The following is a 27,659-nucleotide window of genomic DNA, read 5'->3' on the forward strand; positions in this document are numbered from 1 at the left end:
GGACACACAGGACATCCGTGAGCGGAATTCACTTTAGAGTGCTCCAAATTGAATCGCGGGATCAGGCTCTCAAACTCAAGCTCTCCCCAATGAATAATATTTCCCCCCTTTTTCTGCAAATGTCTTGTTTAGCTTTTCTGCTTTTTCTTTTTGCTTTCGGTATTTTGCTTTTTGGCTTTTCTGCTCGTTGGCTCTTTGGCTCTTTTTTTTGGCTTTCCGCTTTTTGCTCTCTCTCTCTCTCTCTCTCTGTGCCAAAATCATCATTGCTGTGACACTTGTCCTGACATTGACAGCTAATTACTGTCCCCGGGCTATCCATCCATCCATCCATCCATCCATCTAAACATCTATCCATTTATCAGTCAATGAATTGCCCACAGCTACACAGTTATCGTTTTCCATTTCCTAATGTCAGGCATCAGTGGCCGTGCACCTTGCCTCTGCCCCCAAGGCTTACACTCAGCGAAAGATTTTACTAAATATGTACATATATAATTAATTAAAATAAATGGGAACATGAAGAATAGAGTTGCATATTAGAGTTCATCTAGATTAAGTTGAGAATTTAAAGGGATATTTAACAAAATGCTTTTATAATTTCTAAGTGTAATACCGAATTAAAATAAATACGATTAAAAACTTTTTAGCCTTCAGATGGCTCTAAAATGTCAGAAATTTGGGAATATTTGTTTATGATCCATTTTTGGGTAATTCTCATTTTTAAAAATCTCGTAGCTTAGCCAAAAAAGCTTTAATTTTAAATAGAAAGGCTGGCGTATGCTAGTTTTTAATAGCTTAATAAATCTGCATACTAAGTTAAATTTTTTTTTTTTTTTTAATATTTGACAATTTTAATGATTTTAACCCCTTATAAAATTTTTTAAAATTCCGAAAAAATTTAATTTTTTCAGGACATAGCTAGAAAGACTCGGCTGTTGATGCTGATCAAGAATATATATAGTTTATAGGGTCGGAAATCACTCCTTCTTTAAGTTTCGAGCTTTTGAATAAAATTATAATACAATTCATTGAGTCTATATTTCGATATTTTTATATGACAATTTATTCTACATATCAAAACTTAAAAAACTCATAACTAAGCCAAAAATACATTAATTTCGATTCGGAAAGCTGTTCTGTTTTAGTTTTTATTAGCTTAATAAATCTGCATATCTCAATTGAATTTTTAAACTATTAAAATTTTTTTCGATTTTTTAACATGTGAACTATGAGAAAATGCTCTAAAAATTGTTGAAAAAAATTTTCAAAAATTTGTTTCTTGTTTTTATCCCTAGAAAGATTCGCCTGCTTATGCTGATCAAGAATATATATGATTTATGGGGTCGGAAATGACTCCTTCACATCTTTTCAAGCTTCTGACTAAAATTGTAATACCCTGCAAGTGTATAAATTAAGGTATGTTCACTACCATTTCCTATCCGTTATATGTAACTAAAATCAAATTAACTCGATGGCTACATGATTTATCCCCAGTGTATGTGGCACTATGATTCTATTTAAACGGGTTTAGTTTTTTTGGGAATGTAGGGAGTTAATGAATGTACACTGCTAAATTGATATTTCGTATATATACATACTCTACTGATGACTTGGGCTATACATACATTTCATACCTAGGGTAGTCTGAGTGGATACCCACTAGTGCCTCGGCCGCTTCTTCGTTGCATCCAGATGAGATCTGTTCCCGGTTCGCAATGGAAGGTGTTTTCATCGAGCCAGGAATTGAGAGTGTCGACGCCGGTTTGCGGAGCTAAACAAAAAACATATATATAAATTCGATTTAATTAATTAAATAATATTAATCGATTTAATCAGTGTGTCTGTGTGTGGTGCGGGATTGTGCTTAATCACTAGTATTGGGTGAAAATCTACACAAATAACTTCTAATTCATATATACTTTACCAGGAAACAGGCTGAGCATTAACCTAATTAAATATTATATCTATATGTTGTTAAATTCTCTTACTTAAATTAGCAAGTGATTAACCACTAAAATAGATATGTACAAAAAATATTTTAAATAAAGAATTGAGGAGCAAATATTAGGCTCAAGATCTTTCTCTCTCTCTCTATTCTGTCTTCTTTCTTCTTTCTTTCTTCCTTTTACCACTTTTTTGGTGTTCCTGCATTGCTTGTACTTAGCAGGCAAAGCATTAAAGGGATAGAGAGAGAGAAAGCGTTGTTATATTTAAGTAATTAATAATTTTATACTCTCCTTTTTTTATTATGGTTTTTACTTATAAGAAATTAAATTAAAGCTTATTTTTCTTACTTTCCCCCCTGTCAATGTTTCCATTTGAATAACAAATTTCACTTATGAATATCTCCAATTTGGTTTTCCCTTTTTTTTTGCAACCAGCACAACCATCTCCTCTCCGGAATCCACTCATCTTCCTGCCATCATTTCTTTATCCCCGAAAATGACGACATCATGAGAGCACACACACACACAACCACATCCCCATATCATACTATCTGCCAGATATCCTTGCCTCATCTCGATTCTTGATTCGGTGTAAATCCAATTATTTTTGTCTAACCAAAAATAGAAAAAAAAAACCATGGAAAAAAATAGAGAGAAAAGTAGAGTGGAGTGCAGAAGAGTGAAGGCAGGAAATAAAAAGAAATCCACTTGCTTTGCCCAAACAGCTCACAGTTCTCTATCTTTAGATAAAAAATAAGGAAAATAAGAGAAAGCGTGTGTGTACAATTTGGTCTTCATATTTAAATGAAAACTTAAAGATAAGTAATCTGCTTTCCTACTTGTCCTTCAATATGGGTGCGGTTTTGCATAGGACACAGGAAGAGAAAGATACAGAGAGAGAGAGAGAGAGAGTGGGGGAGAGAGAGAGACAGAGAGGGGTAGGGAAAGAGATAGATAGAGAAAGCCAGAACGAAAAAGGAGCGAAAAGTAGTAAAAGTCGTAAACTAGACACACAGTATACATACATACACTCTCCTACAGAGGGACACCCACAGGACTGCCTAAAATTTAGCTTGGAAATAAAATTCCTTTCCTCCTTGGTCCTCTTTTTTTTCTCCTCTTCTTCTCTCCCTCTGTTCCTCTATCCTTGCTCCTCCTTGCTCGAATTGAAGTCCTTCCACTGCTCACTCAGTTGCCAAATCCAAATATTTGTTTTTAAAGAAAGGCTCAGCTCAGTCCTTTGCAGGACGTGACTGGGCGGCACAGCTAGGGCTTAACTTGTACTTTACCTACACGGTAGGAAAAAAAATCTACTATAATATATATATATAGAGTATATATATATTGGGGCTATGGGGGAAACAGAAAGCTGGCATTAAGCCAGCCAGCAAAAGTGGAGTGCTAAGAGTGCTAAGTACATATTATGATAATCATTTAATTTCTCAATTTTCACGCAAAATTGAACTTGCAGATGCAATAGATTTTCAATAATTTCCCATCTTCCAAACTGGTATTAATAGATATAAATTTATATATTATAAATCTACAAGTATATAAAGTATTCTTTTAAATTAGAGCCCATTTTACCCTTATTTTCCTTGGTTTCTCTAGGTGTTGAGACACCAAACACACCTAGTTAGTCTATTTGCAAGTGCAGAATGCTGTCACTTTGAATGGCTTGAAAGCCATAATCAGTTTTTGGCTTTCGCAGTTTTGTAAGCAGCAGCAGAAGCAGCCACTCCCCTGTAATGAAAGCCCAACTGTCTTCCTTCCTTTCATCCACAGAGTGTGTTTGTGTGTGAATTGGTTTATGCTAAGTAGATTTACTTGAATGTGCTGCGTCTGCTTCTGCTTTTGCTCCTACTCCTGTTTCTGCTTCTGCTTTTGCTTCTTGTGCATTTGGTTTACTTGTGTCACCGCCTAAGCCCAGCTGAAAGGAGATGAGTTAACGTTGACCGACTTGACTGGGATTTCCTGTGGCCCAATGTGCGGGGCGATCATGTGGATAATTTGACACACAGATTGATGGGCGACAGGGCTGGCCTTTGACCCTGGCTGTGTTATCATAATTGAGTGAGTGTGAGCCAACAAAGGAGCCGGAAGAAGTGTACTCTCTGGGATTTACCTTAAAGGTGTGTCATTGCATTCAAGTATCTGTAGGATACTTTGATTTAAAAGTGAGTATGTAATAACTAGAGATAACACAGCGTATACGTAATATTGCTAACAACAAATAGCGCATACGCACTGTTGCCCTAAACTATTATTTTTTTTATATCCTAGCAGGGTATTGAATTTTAGTCAGAAGCTTAAAAAACAGTGAAGGAGTCATTTACGACCCCATAAATCATATATATTTATCAACAAGCGAATCTAGCTATTTCCGGTAAAAAGAGTTTTTTTTTTTTTTCAAAAAAATATTTTGAAATGCAAAATTTTTTAGAGTTTCAAATTTATTGTGCAGATTTTTTAATAATATTAAAACTAGCATAGGACAGCTTTCCGAATTAAAATTAATGTATTTTTGGCCAAGTTATGAGTTTTTTAAACTTTAATAGTTTGGAAAATTTTTTGCTAATTGAAATATGAATTCACAGAAAGCGAATAATTGAAACTTAGTTAAGATCGATTTCCAATTTGATCCTATAATTCCAATGCCAACTGCCAGGGCTTATAAACTTTGGCTTTGCGAAGTTAGTTTTGTTTCTTGTTTTAAGGTTATCTCTGATATATATAAGTACCTATGATCAATAATTAACTATGAGCAGTAAGTAACCCTGATCAGTAAGCATCTATGACCATTGAGTATGTATGATTGGTTACTAACTTTGAACACTTGTAAACAATGACTTGCAACTTTTATAACACAACACATTTCTGATACTTGGCCAGCAGCAGTCACTTCGTTCCGGAGATGTTAGAACAAGTTGGGAATCATATGTACAGATGTGCGAGATTTGTTTTGGGGGAAATTTAAGAGCAAGCTATTCGAATGCAACTATGCAATTGATCTTCTATATTATTTTTCTAGTATATACATAAGTCAGAGCATGCCGAATCGGTGGACTATATATTTACATATATATAGCTGGCATAGGAACAATCGGACGATTTATAGAACTATGACCAGTAATTAACTATAATCACTAATTAACGTTGATCACTAAATAACTATAAGCAGTGAGTAACTCTGAGCATTAGGTAACTCTAAACAGTAAGTATCTATGACAAGTAAGTAACTATGGTCAGTTATTAACTATGACTAGTACTTAACTATGATGATTAAGTAACCATGATCAGTAAGTATGTATTATCAGTGACTAACTTTAAACACTTGTAAACAATGACTTGCAACTTTTGTATCACAACACTTTGCTGATACTTGGCAGGCAGCAGTCACTTCGTTCCGGGGATGTTAGAACAAGTTGGGAATCATATGCACAGATGTGCGAGATTTGTTTTGGAACAAATTTAAGCTATTTAAATGAAACTATGGAATTATTCTTCTATATAATTTTACTAGTATATAAGTCGGACCATGACAAATCGGTAAACTATATATATATATATATATATATATATATATATAGCTGCCAAAGGATCAGAAAATTATAACTTTTTAAGTTGTTAACAGATTTTTGTTAAATTTGATACATAGCCACTCTATATTAATCTAGATTTTTATATCATATAGCTGCCATACAAACGATAGCTAAGTTTAAATCAATATATTTTAACCTTATGCATTGATATATCCCATTATCTTTAAAGAAGGTACCGATTCCACCATTTGTTCTCTACATTTGAATTAACCTTTTTTACTTTTTGGGCAAGGTAAGTAGGAAATGTTGCCTTTAAACAACAATATTTAAAGAAACTATCTCCGTAGCAGGAATTTAAAATTGTTCAAAAGCAGAGATGCCTGGCATTTTGGCAATTCATTCAACTAAACACGACTTAAAACACGATTCTCAGACCTTGGCAGCAGCATTAACAATCAGCATTTATCCCACTCGACATTCCCAACCAAAATCAGGAAAGGACCAAAGAAAATAGGGCAGAGAGAGAGAGAGAAAAATGCTGCAAAAGAGAGAGAGAGAGAGAGAAAGAGAGTTTTTGTGGCACGCACATGAGAGTGTAAGTAACCGAATGTCGTTGCCACAATTGTTTGTTATCGTTTGTTTGTTGCGTGTCCCTTGGAAAAGCCCCCCCACACACACACACGCACACACACACACGCACATTTTGGGACACACGCAACGAGGGGGTGAAAGGTCGTCGTCGTCGTCGCTGGGGGTGGGACACACACGAGACCAACGTCAACATCAACATCAACGCCTACTTGTCAGCAAAAAAAAGGGTGTGTGTGTGGTGGAGATTCAGGGGGCGGCAAATTAACCCACCCACTCCCCCACTCCCAAAAAAAGGGGGTGCCCTTTCTACATATGCAAAAAAGAAAAACAACACAAAAAAATAGAGAAAGAAAAATCTATTTTTCGGCTGCCAGTAAAACTGAAACTGAAACTGAAACAGAAACAAAACAAATTGCGCATATTCCAGGACATCTAATGTCAATGATGTTAATTGGATTTCCCTAATTAAGTTGAAAAGCGTAACGGGGGGAAAAAGGAAGGGAATTCTAACTATATAGCGAGCTCAGATTAAATAAATGCCTTCGAGGAAGTCATTTAACTTGAAATCCCAACGAGAGCTTGACGGATTCAATGCCCATAAATTACAAAACTCTAATTAAAAGCCAACCCAAACGGAAAAGCCATTCGAAGAATTGAATTGAATTGAATTTTCACCCCCATTTCACTCACCAAATTTTCCATGCTAGAAAAATACAGCGAGATGACTTAGAAATGACCATAGAAAATGTTATATGAATAGGATAACTTATACAATATAGAAATAATTCATAAAATTGAATGTAAATTGGCATTCAGGGAATTCCAATTAAATCTGCTGAAAATATGTTAAATGTGAAGCTCTAATAATTGCATTTAACAATGTACAAACAAACAAATGCAAAATACAAACCGTTCGGGCAACGGAATCAATGAAGCGACAAATAAATAAATAAATGAAATAAAGTGAGCCATAAATACAATTACCAGAAAATAAGGCAAAAGGAATTTCCAATTAGCAAAAATGCAAGATGAAAGCTAAAATATGCCACACACTTGCAGCACATATTTTATTATTAAAGATTTTATATATTTTAACATTTAAAAATTTTGTTTCAGAGTTTAAATTTCATTTTCTGAATGCCAAGCTACTATTCGTATGACTTTTGTGAATTTTTAATAACATATTCTAAGAGCTGTTTAATTAAGTATTTAGAATAGTTTTACCTTTATTTAAAGGAGAATTTCTAAAGTGATACTAATCACTAATCACAATAAATCAAATGTATAATTATCCTACAAGTCTGTGCTCCTCCCTTATGATAGAGAATATGCCGAGCACTCTCCATAGAGTATACTTAAAATGAAACTCTTTCTCTCTATTTTTAAATGCTTTTATAAAAGAGAATTATTGAGAGGTTTATATACAAAAAGCGAAAATCTTTGCCTTTAAATTGAGAGAGAGTAATTAACTATGAGCAGTAAGTAACTCTGAACACTTGTAAACAATGACTTGCAACTTTTGTATCACAACACTTTGCTGATACTTGGCAGGCAGCAGTCACTTCGTTCCGGGGATGTTAGAACAAGTTGGGAATCATATGCACAGATGTACGAGATTTGTTTTGGGACATATTTAAGAGCAAGCTATTCGAATGCAACTATGAAGTTGATCTTCTATATAATTTAACTAGTATAGTAAAGTCGGAGCATTGCGAATCGGTGGACTATATATTTACATATATATAGCTGACATAGGAACAATCAGACGATTTATAGAAATATGATAAGTAATTAACTATGATCACTAATTAACTATAAGCAGTGAGTAACTCTGAGCATTAAGTAACTCTAAACAGTAAGTATCTATGACAAGTAAGTAACTATGGTCAGTTATTAACTATGACTAGTACTTAACTATGATGATTAAGTAACCATGATCAGTAAGTATGTATTATCAGTGACTAACTTTAAACACTTGTAAACAATGACTTGCAACTTTTGTATCACAACACATTTCTGATACTTGGCAGGCAGCAGTCACTTCGTTCCGGGGATGTTTGAACAAGTTGGGAATCATAAGCACAGATGTGCGCGATTTGTTTTGGAACAAATTTAAGCTATTTGAATGAAACTATTGAGTTATTCTTCTATATAATTTTACTAGTATATAAGTCGAAGCATGCCAAATCGGTGGACTATATATATATATATATATATATATAGGTGCTATAGGAACGATCAGATAATTATATCTTTTCCATTTTTCAACAGATTTTCATCAAATTTTATATATAGCCATTATATATAAATCAAGATTTTTTATGAAAATCTGACTACTATATCATAAAGTTGCCATACAAACGATTATTAAAAATATATATTAATATATTAATTAAGTATTTACATTATTTATAATGTATATAATGCAATACTATGTAAACAACATTCACGATTTCATTAGTAAGTTTTTAAATATTTGAAATATTTAATAAACATCTTCAAACAAATAGATAGAAAATGGAAAATATTATCGGAATGCTTTTCAGATTATAGAATATGTATATATATATATATAGTGTATAGTTATGGATTACTTTCCCAGGTCCTTGAGTACCCAATTTCAGTAACATTCTCGCCCCATTTTCACTACTCATTTGCCTATTAGCCTCCCCTCCTTATTTTTCCCCTCACATATTTATCTGTCTCTCATTTTATTTATTAATTTTGTTTTTGTTGTCGTGTGATGTGGTTTTTGTTAGTGTTTTCCTTTTTTTCTGTTTTTCGACCGATCACGCACACAAAAGAGATGTTGGCATTGGCATTTAGCCGATGCCACGCCCCGAAATTATTTCTCACCTGCGTTCTCACCTCTAACCGAATTAACATACTCATTGCCGACACACACAGTTTATGAGCTTTGCAGGGACACGCATACAAATACATATACACACAGGCTGGCAGGACTCTTACGCACACATGTGCAGCGAAAGGAAATTGGTGGAAATTATCGAGTTTCCTATACAAAACGCGTCCAGCACGCAAAAACGTAACGTAATGAAAGCGAAGGGGGGAAAACACAACGAAACCAGAAGAGAATGAAACAAGCGACGAAAATTGGTAACGACCAACGTCGAAGGGAAAAAAGGGGGGGAAAAAAAATAATAAAAATAAGTAAAATAAAATCCAAACCTAGGGTTTGGGTTTCCTGAAGTTTGTGGAGTTAACGATAACGATTAGGCTCTGATGTGTGTGAGTGCGGTTTTCCCTTCATTTTGAGTTTGCCTTGGTTTCCGTTTCCGCCTCGCCATTCGTCCCCTCGTTGTTGTTGCCTAATAAATTTAGCGTAATTCACATTACATTAAGGTTACGTTTTTCTTTTCTTTTCCTCAACTCGCCCCCCTTCCTTCTCCGGAAAACTCTCGCCTGTCGCCCTGATTGTTCCCCGTTTGCCGAGTGCAGGAAATATATAATGAAGTGTTCGCTTTGTTGAAGCTTAATTAGGCGGATAAGTAATATTTTTGGCCTGGCCAGGAATTTCTAGCACAAGGCACAGCGAAAAATATGAAAAATGGGAAAAATAATTCGAATAAATAATCAAATTAATTAGGTTATGAATCAAATAAATTAATTAGGAATTAATTCAAAAAATAAAACAATAGAAAAATATATCAATTAAGAAATAAATCAATTGAGAAATAAATCAACTAAACAGAAATCTATTCGGAAATAAATGTATTCAAAAATTAAGCAATTAAGATATAAATCAATTATAAAATAATTCAATAAAGAAATAAATCCATTAAGTAAAAAATCAATAAAGAAAGAAATCTATTAGGAAAAAATAGAAATAAATCAATTGAAATCAATTAAAAAATAAAGCAATAAAAAAATAAATCAACTACGCAAAGACATTTATTAAGAAATAAATGAATTAAAAAAATAATCAATTATTTCTTAATTCAATCAATTAATAAATAAATCCATTAAGAAATACTTCAATTAGGAAATACATCAATTAAAAAATACTTTAATAAAGATAAATAAATTAATTAACAAATAAATCAATTAAAAAATAAATCAATTAAGATATAAATAAATTCAGAAAAATTTTAATTAAAATATCAATTAATAAATTTTCAAATAAATTTAATTTCTTTATAAACAGAAAAATAATAAAACTGAACGAGAGAAAATAGGTAAAGCAAGTCGATAAATAAATAAACCAAAAATTAGGTACGTTATAATAACATTAATACGATTTAATATTAAATTTAATATTAATATAGTATTGTTTTTTTTCTGTATTGAATAGGTGTAAGTGTGTGTGTTTTGGAACCTCAAACAAAAAAACTTTCAATTACACAATTAGTTCACCCTGAGTGCACAATTCGGTCAGTTCGTTCCTTATTACTGATTATAATTATAATTATTTCTCAGCTAGATTTTTGCCCTTTCATCGCTAATCATATTGGTTCCATATTGGGTTCTGCTCCCATTCTGTTCAGATCTGCCCATCGGATATGGGATTATATACATATATCCATAAGTTGATATATGGCATTATGAGGCTGCTGGAGCGTGCCAAAGCGGCGCATTCATTTAATATACAAGAAAAAAGAAATGATAACTCGACAATGACAAGGAACATTCTTCTTCAGAGACCTCCAAGAAGGCGCCTCGAATATATATTTATATATATATATATAGGAAGATATATATATATTTATGGCTAATGTCAATGGGCGGGGCGTGTCACTGGGCCGATATAAAGCCATATCTATATATATTCATATATATATATATTGTGGGGTAGGTGTTAGCTGGGCTTTGCATGTTGCAGGTTCTTATGATCGAAAATCAATATATCTAACCCTATTGTTACCACATACAGACCCACACACACACACACACAGAGAGAGAGACTACCGCACACCTTGGAAATGCGAAAAGACAAACGCAAGAACGTTGAGGTGACTCAAGTGGGAAAAGCCACAAAAAAAAAAAGGAAATAATAATGCCAAAGAAAAGTCGTCGACGAATTGAAAATTGCCCCAATTGTTTACCTTCGACTTGTGCACCAAAGTTGTCACATTTAGCGACTGCATGATGAAACGAGAATAACTAACAACATATTAAAAATGAAAATAAAAAGCAAAGAGACCCGAAAAAAAAGAAACCAATTGAAACTTAAATATTTGCCAAAGCAAAAGGTAAATATAATGGATTAAGGGTAAAAATAATAACAAGTAAGTAGGTAACTAGAAAACAGAACATTTTAGACACTTTCATAGAGAAATTACAGAAATTTTAAATATTTTAAATATAAATAAATATATTTAATATATAAATTATGTTAAGTTATGGAAATTAAACAAATTCTGATTTATTTATCATTTATTTTTACTAAACTACTTTAAGTTAAATTACTTTAGGTATTTTCTAGTTAATAACTTTATTGATTTATAGAACCAAGACACTTTTTCTAGATTTTCCACTTATTCAAAACACAAAATAAACCTTATATCTCTAGAGAAAATATTAGATATGATTTAGCCACAAAAATATTAAACATATTGAAAATATACCCAATTTTTAAATATCGAAATATATCGACAGATATCGTATCGAAAATTAAACTATAAGGTATCGATATTATTTCAAAAGTATCCTAAAATAATCACTTAAATACCCTTTTTCGATTTGTTTAATATATTAAGCATTATATATAAATTTAATATATTAGAAAGAAGGAGTTTAGAAATAAGATAAACAATTTAGGAACAAATAAAGAAAAGAAATCGAAATAACATCCTGTCATAATAAAATATCCCAACAGTATCGATAAATATAAATTTTCCGACATCTCTAAATCACAATCTATATAATCTTTCAGTGCATCTAGCAAATAGGGTGGCGGCATGAAAGGCTAACCAAATAATTAATAAACAAACGATACCAAATAGACACAAACCCAGTCCGGGTTTTGGCCTTGACTCGAATGTTTTCACTTTTGGATGAGCCGAGCCATTCAGCTCATTCAGTTTTTCCACAGAGTGGGCCGCCTCCCCCGATGGCTTTTCCCCAACTGACCTGGACTAGGGCTATAACTATAACTAGAACTAGAACTAGAGCTGAAGGTTAGACCGCGTAAGGGTCGCATGCTTGCTCAATTATCCAGTGGAAAATATATATATTTATATATATATATATATACATACAGAAAATGCCGACGTACCGAGGTATAGAAACTAAAATGCAAATAGCAGACGGACATTGGTTCAAAGCCAAGCCAAGAGCAATTTGGTTTCATTTACAATGATTTGCTTCCGCCATAATGACAAATGACAAAACTACATACAGGACAGGAGTAACGAAGCTCGATTGGATTCGATTGAAGTTCAATTTGTTGTTGATTTTGCCTTTTTGCTTTCCGTCGTTCTTTTCCTTTCTTTTTTGTTTTTTTTTTCCCATATTGAAAAGGGCCCAGGACACGTGCTTGTCCACCCTTCATCCTGTTGGGGTAAAACAATAACAAATAACACAACTTTCAACTGACGCCGAAGCCGCGCACATGTGCCAAAGGTTGAGAAAATATATATACCATATATATATTGTATAAACACATATATATATATTTAACAGGAGCCAAAGCGACAGATTTCCCGAAGACACGTGTCATTCCACGTTTTTATTTATGTGAACCCTAATCCCTTCACACAGAAAAATAATCCGCAAGGCAGGGAAGCATATTTAGATATTGAGAGAGGAGGAAAACTTGAAGCCATTGAGTTAATTAATTCAATTCTATTTTTTTTTATATATAATATCGAATTCATATCTTGTTAGATAAAAGACAGGCCATTGAAGATTTTAAAATTCCATAAATTAATAACAGGTTATTTAGGGAATGTGTAACTAGAGAAAAATTATAGATCTGAAATCGATCAAATGCTTAAGTTATATGCATACTTTGAGCCGATATTCTATAAAATACAATTATTCGAAAAATCAAGGTTTCAAAAGCTCATAACTAAGTCAAAAAACCATTAATTTTAATTCGGAAAGCTGTCCCATGTTAGTTTTTAATAACTTAATAAATCTGCATACTCAGTTTAAGATTTAAGAAAATTTAAATTTTCATCAATTTTTCAACATTCAATTATCAAAATTTTACCCCTAAAAAAATGGTGAAAATTTAGAAAAAATTAATTTTTGCAAGATATATCTAGATCGACTCGGCTGTTCATCCTGATCAAGAATATATATGATTTATAGGGCCGCAAATAACTCCTTCACAGAGTTTGAGGCTTCTGACTAAAATTCAATCCCCTACAATTCTATAAAAAAAAATAACTCAGGGCAACAGTGCGTATGCGCTATTAGTTGATAGTTATATCACGTATACGCAGTGTAATCCCTAAATATTATACACTCGGCTGCTGATCAAGAAAATATATGCTTTATAGAGTCAGAAATGACTCCTTCACAGCTTTATAAGTTTCTAGCTAATATTGTAATACCATTTATTGAGTCCGATATTTAACTATATTTTTATATGACAAATTTTTCGAAAAATTAAAACTTAAAAAACTCATAACTATACCAAAAACCCATTAATTTTAATTCGGAAAGCTGTCCCATGTTAGTTTTTACTAGCTTAATAAATTTGCATACTCGATTACAAATTTTAGAAAACTAAAATTTTTATAAATTTTTCGATATTCAATTTGCAAAATTGTACCCCTTAAAAACATTGAAAATTTAGAAAAAATTTAATTTTCGCCAGACATAGCTAGATCGATTCTCCTGTTGATGCTGATCAAGAATATATATGATTATTAGGGTCGGAAATGATTCCTTCATAGCTTTTCAAGCTTCTGACTGAAATTATAATACCCTGCATATGTGTAAATATAGAGTAAAATAATTGGAAATATTGATAATAAATCCCTAAATTTCTAAGCAATTAGTACATTTTAACAGAAAAAATAAGTTTCAGACAAAATTATAACCTAATTCAAGTAGTTTCTCCTTGACTTCAAATCACAAATTTGGTGCGCTTTCTGAATGAATGAAAATTGTTTTTCTTATTTTCCATCTTTTTTTTTCCTTTCTTGTTTTTGTTGTTTTATGACCAAGTCCAAAATGAAATTCGTTAATTGAAAATTCCCCTCAATTGGGTAGGCTCTTATTTTTTTTTCTTCTTTCTTTTTTTCTTGTTTTTTTTTTTTCGCTTTGTTTTCCACCTTCAATTGCTCGGCACACGCGGAGCAGGGGGGAAAAACAAACTAACATAAAGCGGGGAAAAAGAGACGTACGTAAACCCTCGGCCAAATCCCATTTGAAGTGAGTTTAAGGTCTTAGGGCAAGCCTGATTGAGTAACTTAATAATTCAGAATTGTTTTCAGTCTCGGCCTCGTGGGGGATTTGCATCTTTTAAAAAGCCGACAGCGTGGACCCATGCTGCGGCGTATGCGTGTTATCTCTGGTCTGCCGTTCATAAAGGCGGAATGAGGAGGAGGAATGAGGAGAATCCTCCCGGAATCTTGGCCATAACAGAGCCCAGGAGCCATCGCCAATGACACGTCAATGAAATGCTGCGAATGCTGTCAAAAACACTGGCAACATGACGTATACGTAATATTCCACATACGCCCCATTGGACATTTATTTATGCCCTGCAGGCTGCAGTTTAGCAAAAGATTTCTATCACTTTTAATTTTATTATATTGTTTAGGATTTTGGGAAAAAGATTGAAATCTGTTTTAGCTTGTTTTAACTACATAATCTTAGCAAAACTAAACCATTTTGTGACATAACAAGACACACACAATCTCTGGGCTTTCCCTTCGTTTTGTTTTATTTTATACATTTGTTTTGGAGTTTTTCACGTTTCGCTGCTCATTTTGTTGTTTTTCCTGCTTTTTTTTTTTGTGAAATTTCCGCTTTTTTTCTTTTGTTTTTTTTTATATATATTTTTTTTTTGTATCATTTGCTCTTGGCTTGATGCTCTTATCTGCTGGGTGCTTGGCCATTGTTGTTCCTGTCGCTTGTTGTTACAGCCACGTCCTTATATAACAATCACCCCCTAACATCCCCCCCCCCCCACCACTCCCAAAAAAGAAAAAAAAAACAGAGCACACAGTGGCATTTTGCGGTTTATCAAACGAAGCGAGTTGCATAAGATTGCCACTGCCACGAACAAAAAAAAAAGTGTTGTTACTCCTAGAGTTTTCCTTCTTTTTTTTGTCAAAAACTGTCAGCCGGCTAAAGGATAACACACACACAGAGAGAGAAAGCAAGTAAAAGAGAGAAAGAGAGCGCGAGCAAAGGAAATGTCAATCAACAAGCCGGAACTGAAACTTAATGCAACCGGCTTGGAATTCCAAACGGCAAACAGAAAAAAACAACAGCAGAAAACGACAAAAACATACAAAAGAGAAGGAGGAAATATGCCAGGACAGGAGAAGAGACTTTATATTTTTTTTGTTTGTTATGTTGTTTTCCTTATTTTTTATTTTATTTTTTTGGAGGGAAGACAGGTAAGACCCGGAGACCATGTGACCATGTGCTTGCTCTGCCGGTTAAATGGCTTGACTTGAGCCAGTCTCCAAGGGCTATTCCTAGGATAACTCTCAAGTTGAGTTGAGAGGAAGAATGAATGCCAGAGGGACAAAGGCCTAGCGAGGAGAAAGGAGAAGCAGGAAGGAGGAAGGACGAAGCCACTGGTGCCAGAATGTGTCGTAACTTTCGTTGGAATGCACGAGTTCTGACAGCGTGAGGGAGTGTGTGTGTGTGTGTGTGTGTGTGTGAGGGAGTGTGTGTGTTAGTGTGTGTGTGTAGGGGGACAAACAAAGTCTAATTATATTAATATTATCACTCTTACTTTTACTTTCACTTGGTGCTCTTCCTCCTCCTCGCATTTCACTTTCACTTTCGAGTGAAATTTACATGAGACGAAGGCCAAGACAACGACGACAGCAATTTATATCGTCCAATATATATATACATATATATATTGGTCGCTTAATGATGGACTTTACTTCAACTTCAACTTCATCTCATTTTCATAAAATATTCAAAGCGAAGAAAGAAAATAAAATAAAGAAAAAACTGAGAAAAGTTGATGGTTGAACCAAAAGTTTGAATCACTCTTTGAGCTTCTTCCTTCATTTTTTTGGTTTGGTTTTCCCTTTTCCCCTCCCCCCATAATCATTACACACACACACATATTGCAATATATGTACTCTTTACGCACATATGCAGGAAAATCATAAATTTGTTTGGCCTACGCTTCAAAGTTTTTCCGTTTCTTTTACTTCTTTTATGACTCGAGCAGCGAGCCCGGAATAGTATGCTACACTTTTCATCACCGGAAGAGGCAGAAGATTTAGAGAATGAGAGAGAGAGAGACACAGAGAAAGGATATTGTATAAGAATATTATTGGGATCTTCTCTTTAAAAAGATGATTCGATTTTGTTTTCTTCAGATTTATGGTAAATTATTAGCTAGTATGCTTTTCTTTGAACATATAAAAAATAAACAGAATCAATACAAAGTTAATAATATATTATTTTCATAAAATATTTATATATGGGCACGGAGTATATTATTGAACATAGTTATGGAAATAGTTAATGGACATATAAGTAATTTTTTTAATATTCAAATATATATCTTTAAAATCGATGCCCAAACCCAATACAATTTGAAAAATATACAAATAAATTGAGCAAAATTTTCAGATACTGTTTAATAATAGCAATATTTGTAAGTTAAATGCGATACTTGTCGATATTGAATTTAATATAGTATTTGATAAAGTATACAATATTTTTGGGATAATATTGAGCACGATAATTTGAACGAAATTGCATATCGAACATTAATTTCGATATAGATCTGTAATTTAAATAAAAAATTATTCCTAATTATATTTCTCAAATAGGAACATTATACAAACTACATTTATTGTTATTAGTAATTTCTTCGTTAATTCACTGAGAAGTGAGAGACGTAATGAGAAGGGTACAAGCCTAGACACTTGATTATAAACATTTTAATATATTATTATTAATAAAAAAAGATATTCGGTTTAATAAAGAACTAGAATCAAGAACCAAATATTCCATAAAGTGTTGTGTTTTTGTATACATAAAAATTAAGCTTGTTTCCCCGTTTTTTGTTGTTGTTGCTTTTTTCCTTATCCCAAGATGAAGAATTCTTTATTCTCTTTACTATTCTGTCTTCCCTTCTCTCCTCTCGCTGTTGTTTGCGCTACTTTCGCGAACATCTTCATGGAAAGCGTGTTGAGATATTTATCTATGGATGGGAAATATTGTGATATATTACTTTCGCCATTGTTCGGCTTGATTTTTTTTTTCACAGCTCCATCGCGATGCTTTCTTCCTTCTCCTCTCCAGCTTTATGGGTCTTAATTTTTGTGTGTGTGTGTGTGTATGCGCCCTTTCGTTTTTCGCCTTTTCTTATTTTCTTACTTTTTTATACTTCTTTTGCTTTTACTTCTTTTTGGCTTGAGGCGATGCTGCGACGTTGGCAGAGACGCGAGCAGTGCTACTACCGTTACTGTGGCCTACTGTTATTTCAGTTGTTTTTGTTGCTGGGAACCCTTTTCTTCTCTGTTTCTCTTTATTTTATTTTTATTTGCCTCAATTAAATCATATTTTATTCACCTTATTTCGCTTGCTGCTGCTGCTGCTGCTGTTGTTGTTGCGGCTGCTTCTCCTCCTTCTCCTTCTCCTTCTCCTCCTCCTTCGTCTTCTTTTTCTTCGTCTTGGGTTTGGTTTGTCAGTTATCCCGTTATCGCATTGTTTCGGCTTTCATTTTCAATGTTTGTTCTCTTCCACTCGGTGCGTGTGTGTGTGTATGATGTGTGTGCTGCGTGGTGTGTGTGTTGTGTAAGTGTAAGTGTGTGTGTGACCGGAATCCGGTAAAAAAAAACACAATTGTAATCGTGGTAAATGTACCGCTATTTCACTTATCTTTTCTTTTATTAATGAATATAATCAGCAACGAAAGGATTTCGAAATAGATATTTCACCGACACAGACACGCACGCACTGGAAAAAAAATTGTAGCTCACTTTTCGGTTGCGGTAAACGTAGTTGTACGTGTAACGGTAACGGTAACGCGAATTGTAACGATATAGGGAACTGTAACTGTAACTGTAGCGGTGACTGTGAATGTAGCGGTGACCGCAGGTGTTATTGTTGTAATTGTTATCGTATTTCTTATTGTTATTGTTGCTGCTGCCGTTATTATAATTTTCGCTGCTGCTGTTCATGCCGTGGTGCGTTTTTTATTTTTCTGTTGCCGTCTGCCGTATATATTTTTTTATTTAATTTTTTTTTTTTGTTAAGATGTTAGGTATGTGAATTGTTGTTATTATTATTATAGTATTATTCGTTTGTGAAGGTTTAGCTCATCGGCGCTCGCTACGTCAGCCATGGGTGTAAACACAATACAGAATACAGAGCATAGAGTAACTTATATAGAGGCACAGTTCTGTTCTGTCGAACCATTTCTCTGCCAACGTCGACGCTCGCGAGGTTCGAAGTAAACAGCTGGATTCGATGTTATGTTGAAATGTTCGAAGGCAACAACAACAATAGGCGGGCATTAGAACTTTGAAAAGATTATTAGCTTCCAGCAAAGGCAATTTTAAAATCTATTAAAAGTAGGGCTTGTTTTTAATACGTAACTAACAAATTTAAAACATTAAAATATCTACTTCAATTGTATTTAGTTTATTGGGAGGTCAATGAATATTGGCCTGGACAATGTCCAATGTACTGCCCCATCAATTGAAGATTTTCTATGAGATTACACCGGGCGGGTCACCCAGAGGTCCATGCGACCATGTGATCAGACTGTCCGTCGAACGTGTATGAAGGAAGACATACTTGTATGACTACCCTATGTTGGATGCAACTGTGAGAGCGTGAGAGAATCGTGCCTCTCTATATAGGTATACACAAACACACTAACAAAACGGAAACGAAACGGACGGCATCTTCGCTGTCGATGTCGCTGTCGACGTTGGCTGTAAAACGAACGGACCAAGTTCGAATTAACTCGACCACAAAGCCAGCGTCGAAGCGGCAGCGAAGGAGGCGCACATCAAGGCAGAAGAGAGCTGAGCGAAAACCAACTAACTAACGCTACTACTACTACTAACGGCACCCGATCTCTTCTCTCCCGGATCCGTTGCCAAGCCACGGTTGATAAATAACCGTAAAAGGACAGTGCAGACACAAAATGTAAGACACAGTAAATAAACCAAGATACAGTTAGTTTCGGGAAGTGAAATAAAGGTTATGAAATAAAAGTAGCTAACCAAAAGGGTATAAATTTTCTTTTTTAAATACTTGCCAGTTCTCTTGATTTTCTTTTTTTGTATATTTTATTTTTATTTTTAATAATTATAATGGGAGATTTTAGGATAATTAAAAAAATTAAACTTGAGAGAAGGCCCTAAAATCATAATACCCTGAAAGGGTATACAAAAATATCAATTCAAGGCAACAGTGCGTATGCGCTATTAAATGATAGTTATATCACGTATACGCAGTGTTATCTCTAGTTATTACAGACTCAGCTTTTGATGCTGATTAAGAATATATGTAATTTATGGAGATTTATTGTTTATATTTTATTTTTATTTTTATAATAATAATGGGCGATTCAAGGATACTTAAAAAAAAAAAAAAATTGAGAGACGGGCCTACGTAAAGCTGGCAAATACCCTATTTCAGATTTATTAAGATTGATTATTGTTTCGGTTTTGAGAGCACCTATGTATGTATCATTCTAATCAAAATCACTTAAGCCGCTATAAATATTAGTTTCGTTCAAATTAGAAGAGACCTTTACTGCAGAAGCTCCACTGTGGAGACATAAAGTGAGCAACTACCGAAAAAAAAAAGAAAAAAATCAGGGTGTGGGTGCAGTGCTCTTCTTTTACTTATCCACTCTCTTCCTCAGGCTATGCTACACCCCCCTCTCCTTGGTCTTCGTGTTCTCCTTCTTGCGCTTTGGCCCCAGATTTGCCTGTCAAACTGTCTTTATCAGCTGTCGCTGCTGCTGCCAGCGTCGCTGCTGTTGCGACTGCTGTTGCGACTGCTGCTGCGACTGCTGCTGCTGCTGCGACTGAGGCTGCTGCAATTGCAATTTCGTTTTCGTTTTCGTTTTCGTTTTTGGGCCATAATGAATTGGCATTGTCATGTGTGTTTAATTTGGCGGCACACGAAAGGAGCACTAAACACTAAGCGGAGGTGTGTACGAGAGAGAAAGAGAGAGCGAGTCGGCGCTCTCTCGCTTTCTCCTCTACTGATTTCCAATCCACTCAACTTTGTTAGGCGCTGTCACTCTCTCTCTCTCTCTCTGTCTCTCTGACTCTGTCGCACTGCCTTTAAAAATAATATGACCATCTTGCTTACACGCACCCACAAATACACATGTACGAGGCAGGAGCACACCCACACATGCAGCTGGGTGGCAGCGACGCTAACGGCGACAGCGACTGAGGAGGAGCCGCTTGAAGCTGCCGCTGCTTCTTCTTCTTCTTCTTTGAACTTTGAGCTTCGCTTAAAGTTTATTCGTTTTTAGTTTATTTTTTGTGCTCTTCCTTTCATTCCGCTGATAACTAATGGGCATAATGGCTGAATGACACGCAATACGAAAATCAAAATTGAACTTTACAAGTTAATCCTTTTGAGGTTCCACGCGCACACACACACACACACACACAGAGATACTCCTTCTGGGCATTCAAAATTCCATTTTAGAAATCAAAATGAGAGATGGGTGGCAAAAAGCGGGAGGGGGGAGGCAGAGGGAGAGAGTAGGAGAGGGAGCCGAAAAGAGAGAGCGACTTTGTCCGTGGCCTTCGGTTGGTCCTGCGCATTGGCCAACTCCGATTTGCGTAAGGTGACGGTCCTCCTCGGCCTTCTTTCGCACATCCTGTGCTCTTCCCCCGCTTCCCTTTTCGCGCTTTCCCCCCTCTCTACCTCTCTCTCTCTCCCTCTTTCTCCATCTTTCAGCCATTCCCAAATGGATGCTCAATTCAAAGTTCCAGCTACGCGATTTCATTGTCATCGCCAATTGCCACTGCCCGCGTTCTACGTACATACATATATACATACGCACATACATTTACATCCATATGTATGTAAAGATGTATGTATATAATACGTACATTGGACTATAGTCACGTTGTTGGGCTATATTTTGTGCATGCAAAGGATACACGGAGACGAATACGGATGTACAGGTCGGTCTAACGAAGGAGAGCGCCACTCTCAGATCATACTACAATAATCATAAACTTGCATTTTTGGAGCCAATATTTATAGATATTTTAATAGGACATAGTGTTCGAAAAAACCACAATTAAAAAAACTCATAACTAAGCCAAAAACCCATTAATTTTAATTCGGAAAGCAGTCCTATGCTAGTTTTTACTAGCTTAATAAATCTGCATACTCGATTTAAAATTTTAGAAAATTAAAATTTTTATCAATTTTTAAGAATTCAATTTGCTAAATTTAACCCGATATAAAATTATGAAAATTTTCAAAAATTTAAATTCTTGTCAAACATAGCTAGATCGACTCGGCTGTTGATGCTGATCAAGAATATATATGATTTATAAGGTCGGAAATAACTCCTTCACTGCGTTTGAGGCTTTTGACTAAAATGTAATCCCCCCTACAAATGTATAAAAAAATAATAACTGAGGACAACAGTGCGTATGCGCTATTAGTTGATAGTAATATCACGTATACGCAGTGTTAGCATTAAACACTTGGATGCTGATGCTGATCAAAAATATATATGCTTTATAGGGTATAAAATGACTCCTTCACAGCGTTATAAGCTTTTGACTTGAATTATAGTACCAATTATTCAGCTGACATGTATCTATAATTTTATATGAGGCAAATTTTCGATAAATCAAAGCTTGAAACATTCATAACTAAGCCAAAAATCTATTTATTTTAATTCGGAAAACTGTCCCATATTAGTTTTTACTAGCTTATACAAACTGCATACTTCATTAAAGATTTTACAAATGTAAAACTTTTATCAAATTTTCAAAATTAAATTCTTAAAATTTTACCCCTTATAAAATATTCAAAAATTTGATAAAAATATTTTTCTCCCAGACATGGCTAGATCGATTTCCCTGTTGATGCTGATCAAGAATATACATGCTTTATAGGGTCGCAAATGACTCCTTCACTTCGTTTTAAGCTTCTGACTTATACTGTAATGCCCTGCTAAGGTATAAAAAATTGAAATTCTGAAATAAATTTGTCATAGTGGAGCCTGACTGTAGACACACACGCTCACGCATTCATCACACACAGATATAGGACAGCACACACTTGAATAACGCTCTCACAGATACGCGGAGGCGAATGCGAATGCGAATGCAATTCTTTGGCGCTGATGAACTGACAAATGAATTGGCCTAGCAACCGTAACAGCTGCTTCTCCACTCCTCATCCTGGATCCTTGAGCCACGACCCTGGGATTTGGTAGCCTTTAAGCCTTTAAGCCCGATTCTGATGGCGGCGGGATTTACTAGGAATCACTTGAGGCCCCCGCGGACAACTCAAAAACATATTGTGCAATGCCAATTAATTTCAAATGTCTTGTTTAATCCAACTAATTGGCATCACGACTTATCTTATATAGTGGGGGAAATTTATAGTAAATTTGAATATATGATATATATACAAAGTCATATAAAAAGTATACTTCTTTTGAGTATAGTTTTTTGTATTATTTAAATAAGTTTAAGCCTCATTAAGGAGAGAATTATCTATTATTTATTTAGGCTCTCAAGTAGTGATAAATCTTCGAATAGACAATTTTTAATATATTTAAAGTACATACTAGAGACCATATTTATATATATTCAAAATCTTTTTAAAAAGAATTATCTTTGGAAATTATATTTAAGCTCTGAAATAATTAAATTTAAAATATATATAATATCTGGAAAAAATAATAGTAAAAAAAATACATAATTAAAAAAAAATTTAAGCCTTATCAAAAAGAGAATTAACTTGGACAATTATCTATAAGCTCACAATAAATTAATTATAAATATTTATATCTGCATTTAACCTGCTCAAGGCTTATAATATTATATAAATAACCCATAATATAAAATATAATATAATATTTAAGAGAAACCTTTAGCAGTTTATCTCAGTGCAACAAAGCAGCTTTAGGTAGAAAACCGTCAACAACTTGTACCTGTGAAATCCCTTACAATGGAATCTGCAAAAGCACCGCCAAAGCCTTATTAAGGATCTCTCCCTTTCCACACACATTTAAATAAATTAATGCATTGTGTGGGTAAGTGTGTGTGTGTTTGTGTTTTCCCATTGAGATTGCAATTCCAATTGCCTTCATCATCAATGGGGAAAACATCGCACCTAAGTCCACACATTCCATATATCCGGTGAGTGCCCAGAGTGCCCATCATTTTCCCATCCTGTAGAATTTATCCTCTAGCTCAGACACACACACTTACACACACACAATATCCTTGTCGAGTCCGACCCAGATATCAAATGGAAATGTCAACGCAAACGACAGATAGTCAAAATGTTGTCATGTCGGATTTTGAATAATTCATTGAAATGAAAACTTTATGCATTTGTCAGCCATTTGCCATTCCGGGAATCCCCTTAGCCATCGACTTGCCTTCGCCTTGCCGGTCTTTTAATATTGAAGAATATATATATGTACATATATCTATATATTTAGATACCGTTTCGAATCCATCTTTTGCGTGGGTTTAAGACCTTCTTGATTGTGTCTGTGCCTTTCGATAAATACGAGAAAAAAAACTACTTGAAGTGCAACTAAGAGAAGATTATGTCCAGATGCATTCTTTCTTATAATTTCTAGGAATTTATTTTCTATTTTCTGATATTCTGAGAATTTTCTGTATATTTCTTAACTACCTCGGAGAATTTTATGGGTTATATATAAATAATTTTTAAAGCAATATTTGTAATTGATTTTCTTTTGAGTTGAATTTGTTCTGGAACTTAAATTTATATTTTTTAATTACTTTAAAGATAAAATTTAATTAGATTTCAATTCCATTTTATAATGTTTTCCCATAGATTTAGAATAGAATTCTCTCTGTTTTCATTAATCTTATAATAATATTCTGATGATATCTTATTTACAATTCTATCGATATATTCCTTTCGATTTTTCTCCATTTTACCTCCGTAAGTTTTATCGATAACATATAGTGAGATTTTTCTTTTCCTTTAAACTGAAATGACGTATTGGTGCCTGACACAACTAATTGAATGGCCAAAACAAAGAGCGACCTCCATTGGTAAGAGCTGTCCCAAGATCTTTGGCGGATGAATGAATCATAGAGCGACCTGGTTGCACCACAGGTGCATGCCCTTATTTACAATTCTATCGATATATTCCTTTCGATTTTTCTCCAATTTACCTCTGTAAGTTTTATCGATAACATATCGTAGGATTTTTCTTTTCCTTTAAACTGAAATGACGTCTTGGTGGCTGACACAACTAATTGAATGGCCAAAACAAAGTGCGACCTCCATTGGTAAGAGCTGTCCCAAGATCTTTGGCTAAAGAATGAATCATTGAACGACCTGGTTGCACCACAGGTGCATGCCCTCAAAGGCGGGACATCTGGTCGGAATAATCGCCGTGCCGAAACCGTAACCGAGTCCGGTCCGGTCCGTTCCGGTTCGATTGTACCCGTACACCTTGGCAAATGACTCAGAACAGCTGTAAGTGGATTCGTTTCGCTGCGGTGCGACCTTTATATTGTCGGCGACGATTCCGTGGCCATTCAAGTTGATCGGGGTCCGGGACTGAGAACCGGGTCCGGTCTTTAGTCTTACGGCTCGGGGACAGTCCACTAAAAGTGCCTCTTGTCATATTTTATTGATGGACACTTGGGCAAACATCTAGAGTCGCCAAGCATGCACTCACTAAGATATACGGCCGGGCACATCCATCTAAACATATATATTTTGTATATATATCTATACATATATATATATAGGGGTTACTATATATAATCGTAAAGAGCAGGGCATGCTATATTGTATATACACGGTGACAAAAGAAGGATAGATTTAAAAGTACTTTCAAAATTTTTTATCATTGCAACTACCTAGTTACTTCAAGGACATATCGAAATAATTCTGTTCTTTATCAAAGTGATCAATGATCAAAGTTTAGGCTTTAATATTTAAGGTTCTTTGATTTAATATCGTATATATGTTATTTATCATTTTTATATTGATTTGTTGTACCGATAGATATATTTTAAGTATCAAAAAATTCAACTGAAGCCTGAGTATTCGATTAAAAAACATTTTATCTACTAACTCTGTTAATATATCGGCATGTCAATGCTTTATCGATGACTTTACTTTGATTTATCAATCGATTGCTTAGCTCATATTGCTTATAGTTTAAACTTTGTTATACGCTGAATTGATTTTGACCAAAAATATTCCATATTAATTTCCTATATAAAACATTTGTCAATCTATTAAACTTATCGATATAAGCCAGAAAATTCGCTAACAACAATTCTTTCCTATTTACTCCCTATAAATATTGTGTTATTTGATATATTTTTAAAACTTTTATACCATAAGAATGCATTCTAAATCCGAACATATTTCTCCCCTTGATTTATTTAAGTTCTTAATCAACAATCTCAATATTTATGGACGGTTTTTTTTCGGCAAGTGCAGTCAGGCATTCGAACGGAAAACTGCAGTCCGCGGGTCTTTCGACTATTATCATGAAATTTTAAAAAGTTCCTCGTCTATTTTTCGCCGCATAATGCCGAGGCAATAAGTTATTGGGACTATTGAGGCCACCTGGCCAGCATTTTTCACAGTACAAAGCACAGTCCAGGACTCGGCGCTAGCACCTTTCGCTTTCAATTCTATCCTTTGTGGTGTTGGTCCTTTTGTGCTCGACAGTTGATAGTTGACTTGGTCGATTGAAAGTCCTCGAAATTGCGGACATATGGACAAGGACATGAACGTGAACGTGCGCCACTGGAGCGAAGCTCAAAGGAGTCGTGTTGGCAAAGGCAAGCAAATAGAAAGCCTTAAATATTTTAGATGACACCCCGTAATACCCATTGGGAGCAAGCAGTCAGTCTGACTGCAAATATATATAATATTTATCATCATCTAAATATGCACGCATGTGTTGTTCTCTGCCCATTTGCATACTGTTTGCCTTTTGGCTTTCAGGTTTCGCATTATAGTCCGTATACATATATATATTCAGTACGATGTGTGTGTGCATCGATAATTCATCTGAGGACCCCTTGTTCCGTTCAGTTTCTGTTCCTTTTCAATGCCTTATTTGCTTTATATTGCATATGCCATTAATTACGTTGTGGCCATTGTTTAAATAGCCAGGTCTATATAGTACAGTCTATATACAAACATATATCTGATGTAACCCGGTTCGGTGGTGAACTCCGGAAATCATGGCATAAATTATGGCTCCAAAAAAGAAACCATACTGACCCTGAAATTTACCCCCCAATACGATTTTCCAAATATATATGTATACATCTATATAGATAATGATGATGATGAGGCTATAGAAATCGACGCTGATGTAAACAATATATCAAAGCATAAGGCAGACACACCTTTCGATTCTGAATACTTGAATGAACTTTATGTCTTTATGGGCATCTTGTTCAGATTCGGCATTCAGTAACTGAATTCAGATTCGAATTCAGATTTAGATTCGGATGATGGAATGCCCAAATAGCGCCAGATAGATCCTCTTTAAATGATTTCTATTTGTTTGTTTCGATTGTTTGTTTGTGTTCGTTTTGGTGGGAGTCGCCTTTTGCGCTGTGTTTTGTATCTTGTTTCAGATTTTTTTTTCTGTTTTTCGCACATTTATTTTGTGTTATTGCTTTCATTTCCCCCCCACAAATGGGTTTACTCAAGGAGTATCCTGCCCAGGGAATACCAATAAATAGGGGTATATCTATTTATGGTCTATAAAATGTATCATTAATAATTAAAACTGTTTGAAACTTAATAACTGCTTAGGAGTTTAGCTCTTTTGATATGGGACAGTTTACGTTTTTGTGGATTTTCTATTTAAAGAAATTTAAAACCACTTTTTCTTTTGTCTGCCTAAAGAGAATTATTATTATTGATGAGTAAAACTAAGTTTTCATTATACCAATTATAAAAAATTAATTTGTTAATGTTTTCATTAAAAAAAACCTGCGGCAACATGTCGTATGAGTAATGTCGTCTGAAATATTAATCATACGCCACATAGGCAATAAATTCTTTGTTTCCTCTTTTTAATAAACTTACTTTCACTTTTAAGTGTTTAGCCAGAGAATTCGATAAAAATTTCAATTTAATACGAATTTTCAATTTATCCTGCGATCACATGTCGTATGAGTAATTTTGTTTGAAATATTAATCATACGTCACATAGACAGCATTTTTGTTATTTTTCTCCTTTTTATTA

General features: G+C 34.4%; 1 protein-coding gene across 50 annotated transcripts in view; it reads right to left on the reverse strand.

The window, feature by feature from the left end:
* The window catches only part of SK (small conductance calcium-activated potassium channel), an 81,581-nt gene that overhangs the window by 24,887 nt on the left and 29,035 nt on the right, over positions 1-27,659 (reverse strand). For 29 of the 50 annotated variants that reach the window (XM_086827564.1, XM_086827533.1, XM_086827532.1 and 26 more), the window contains one exon: positions 1,626-1,771. In XM_086827564.1, the coding sequence (XP_086683690.1) occupies positions 1,626-1,771 (146 nt within the window). The remainder of the gene's footprint in view (positions 1-1,625; positions 1,772-27,659) is intronic. The other 21 variants (XM_086827539.1, XM_086827556.1, XM_086827525.1 and 18 more) reach the window with 1 other exon arrangement.

Source organism: Drosophila serrata, unplaced genomic scaffold, assembly GCF_035046125.1.
Source record: "Drosophila serrata isolate PLE 108 unplaced genomic scaffold, ASM3504612v1 contig_176, whole genome shotgun sequence".
Lineage (NCBI taxonomy): Eukaryota > Metazoa > Arthropoda > Insecta > Diptera > Drosophilidae > Drosophila > Drosophila serrata.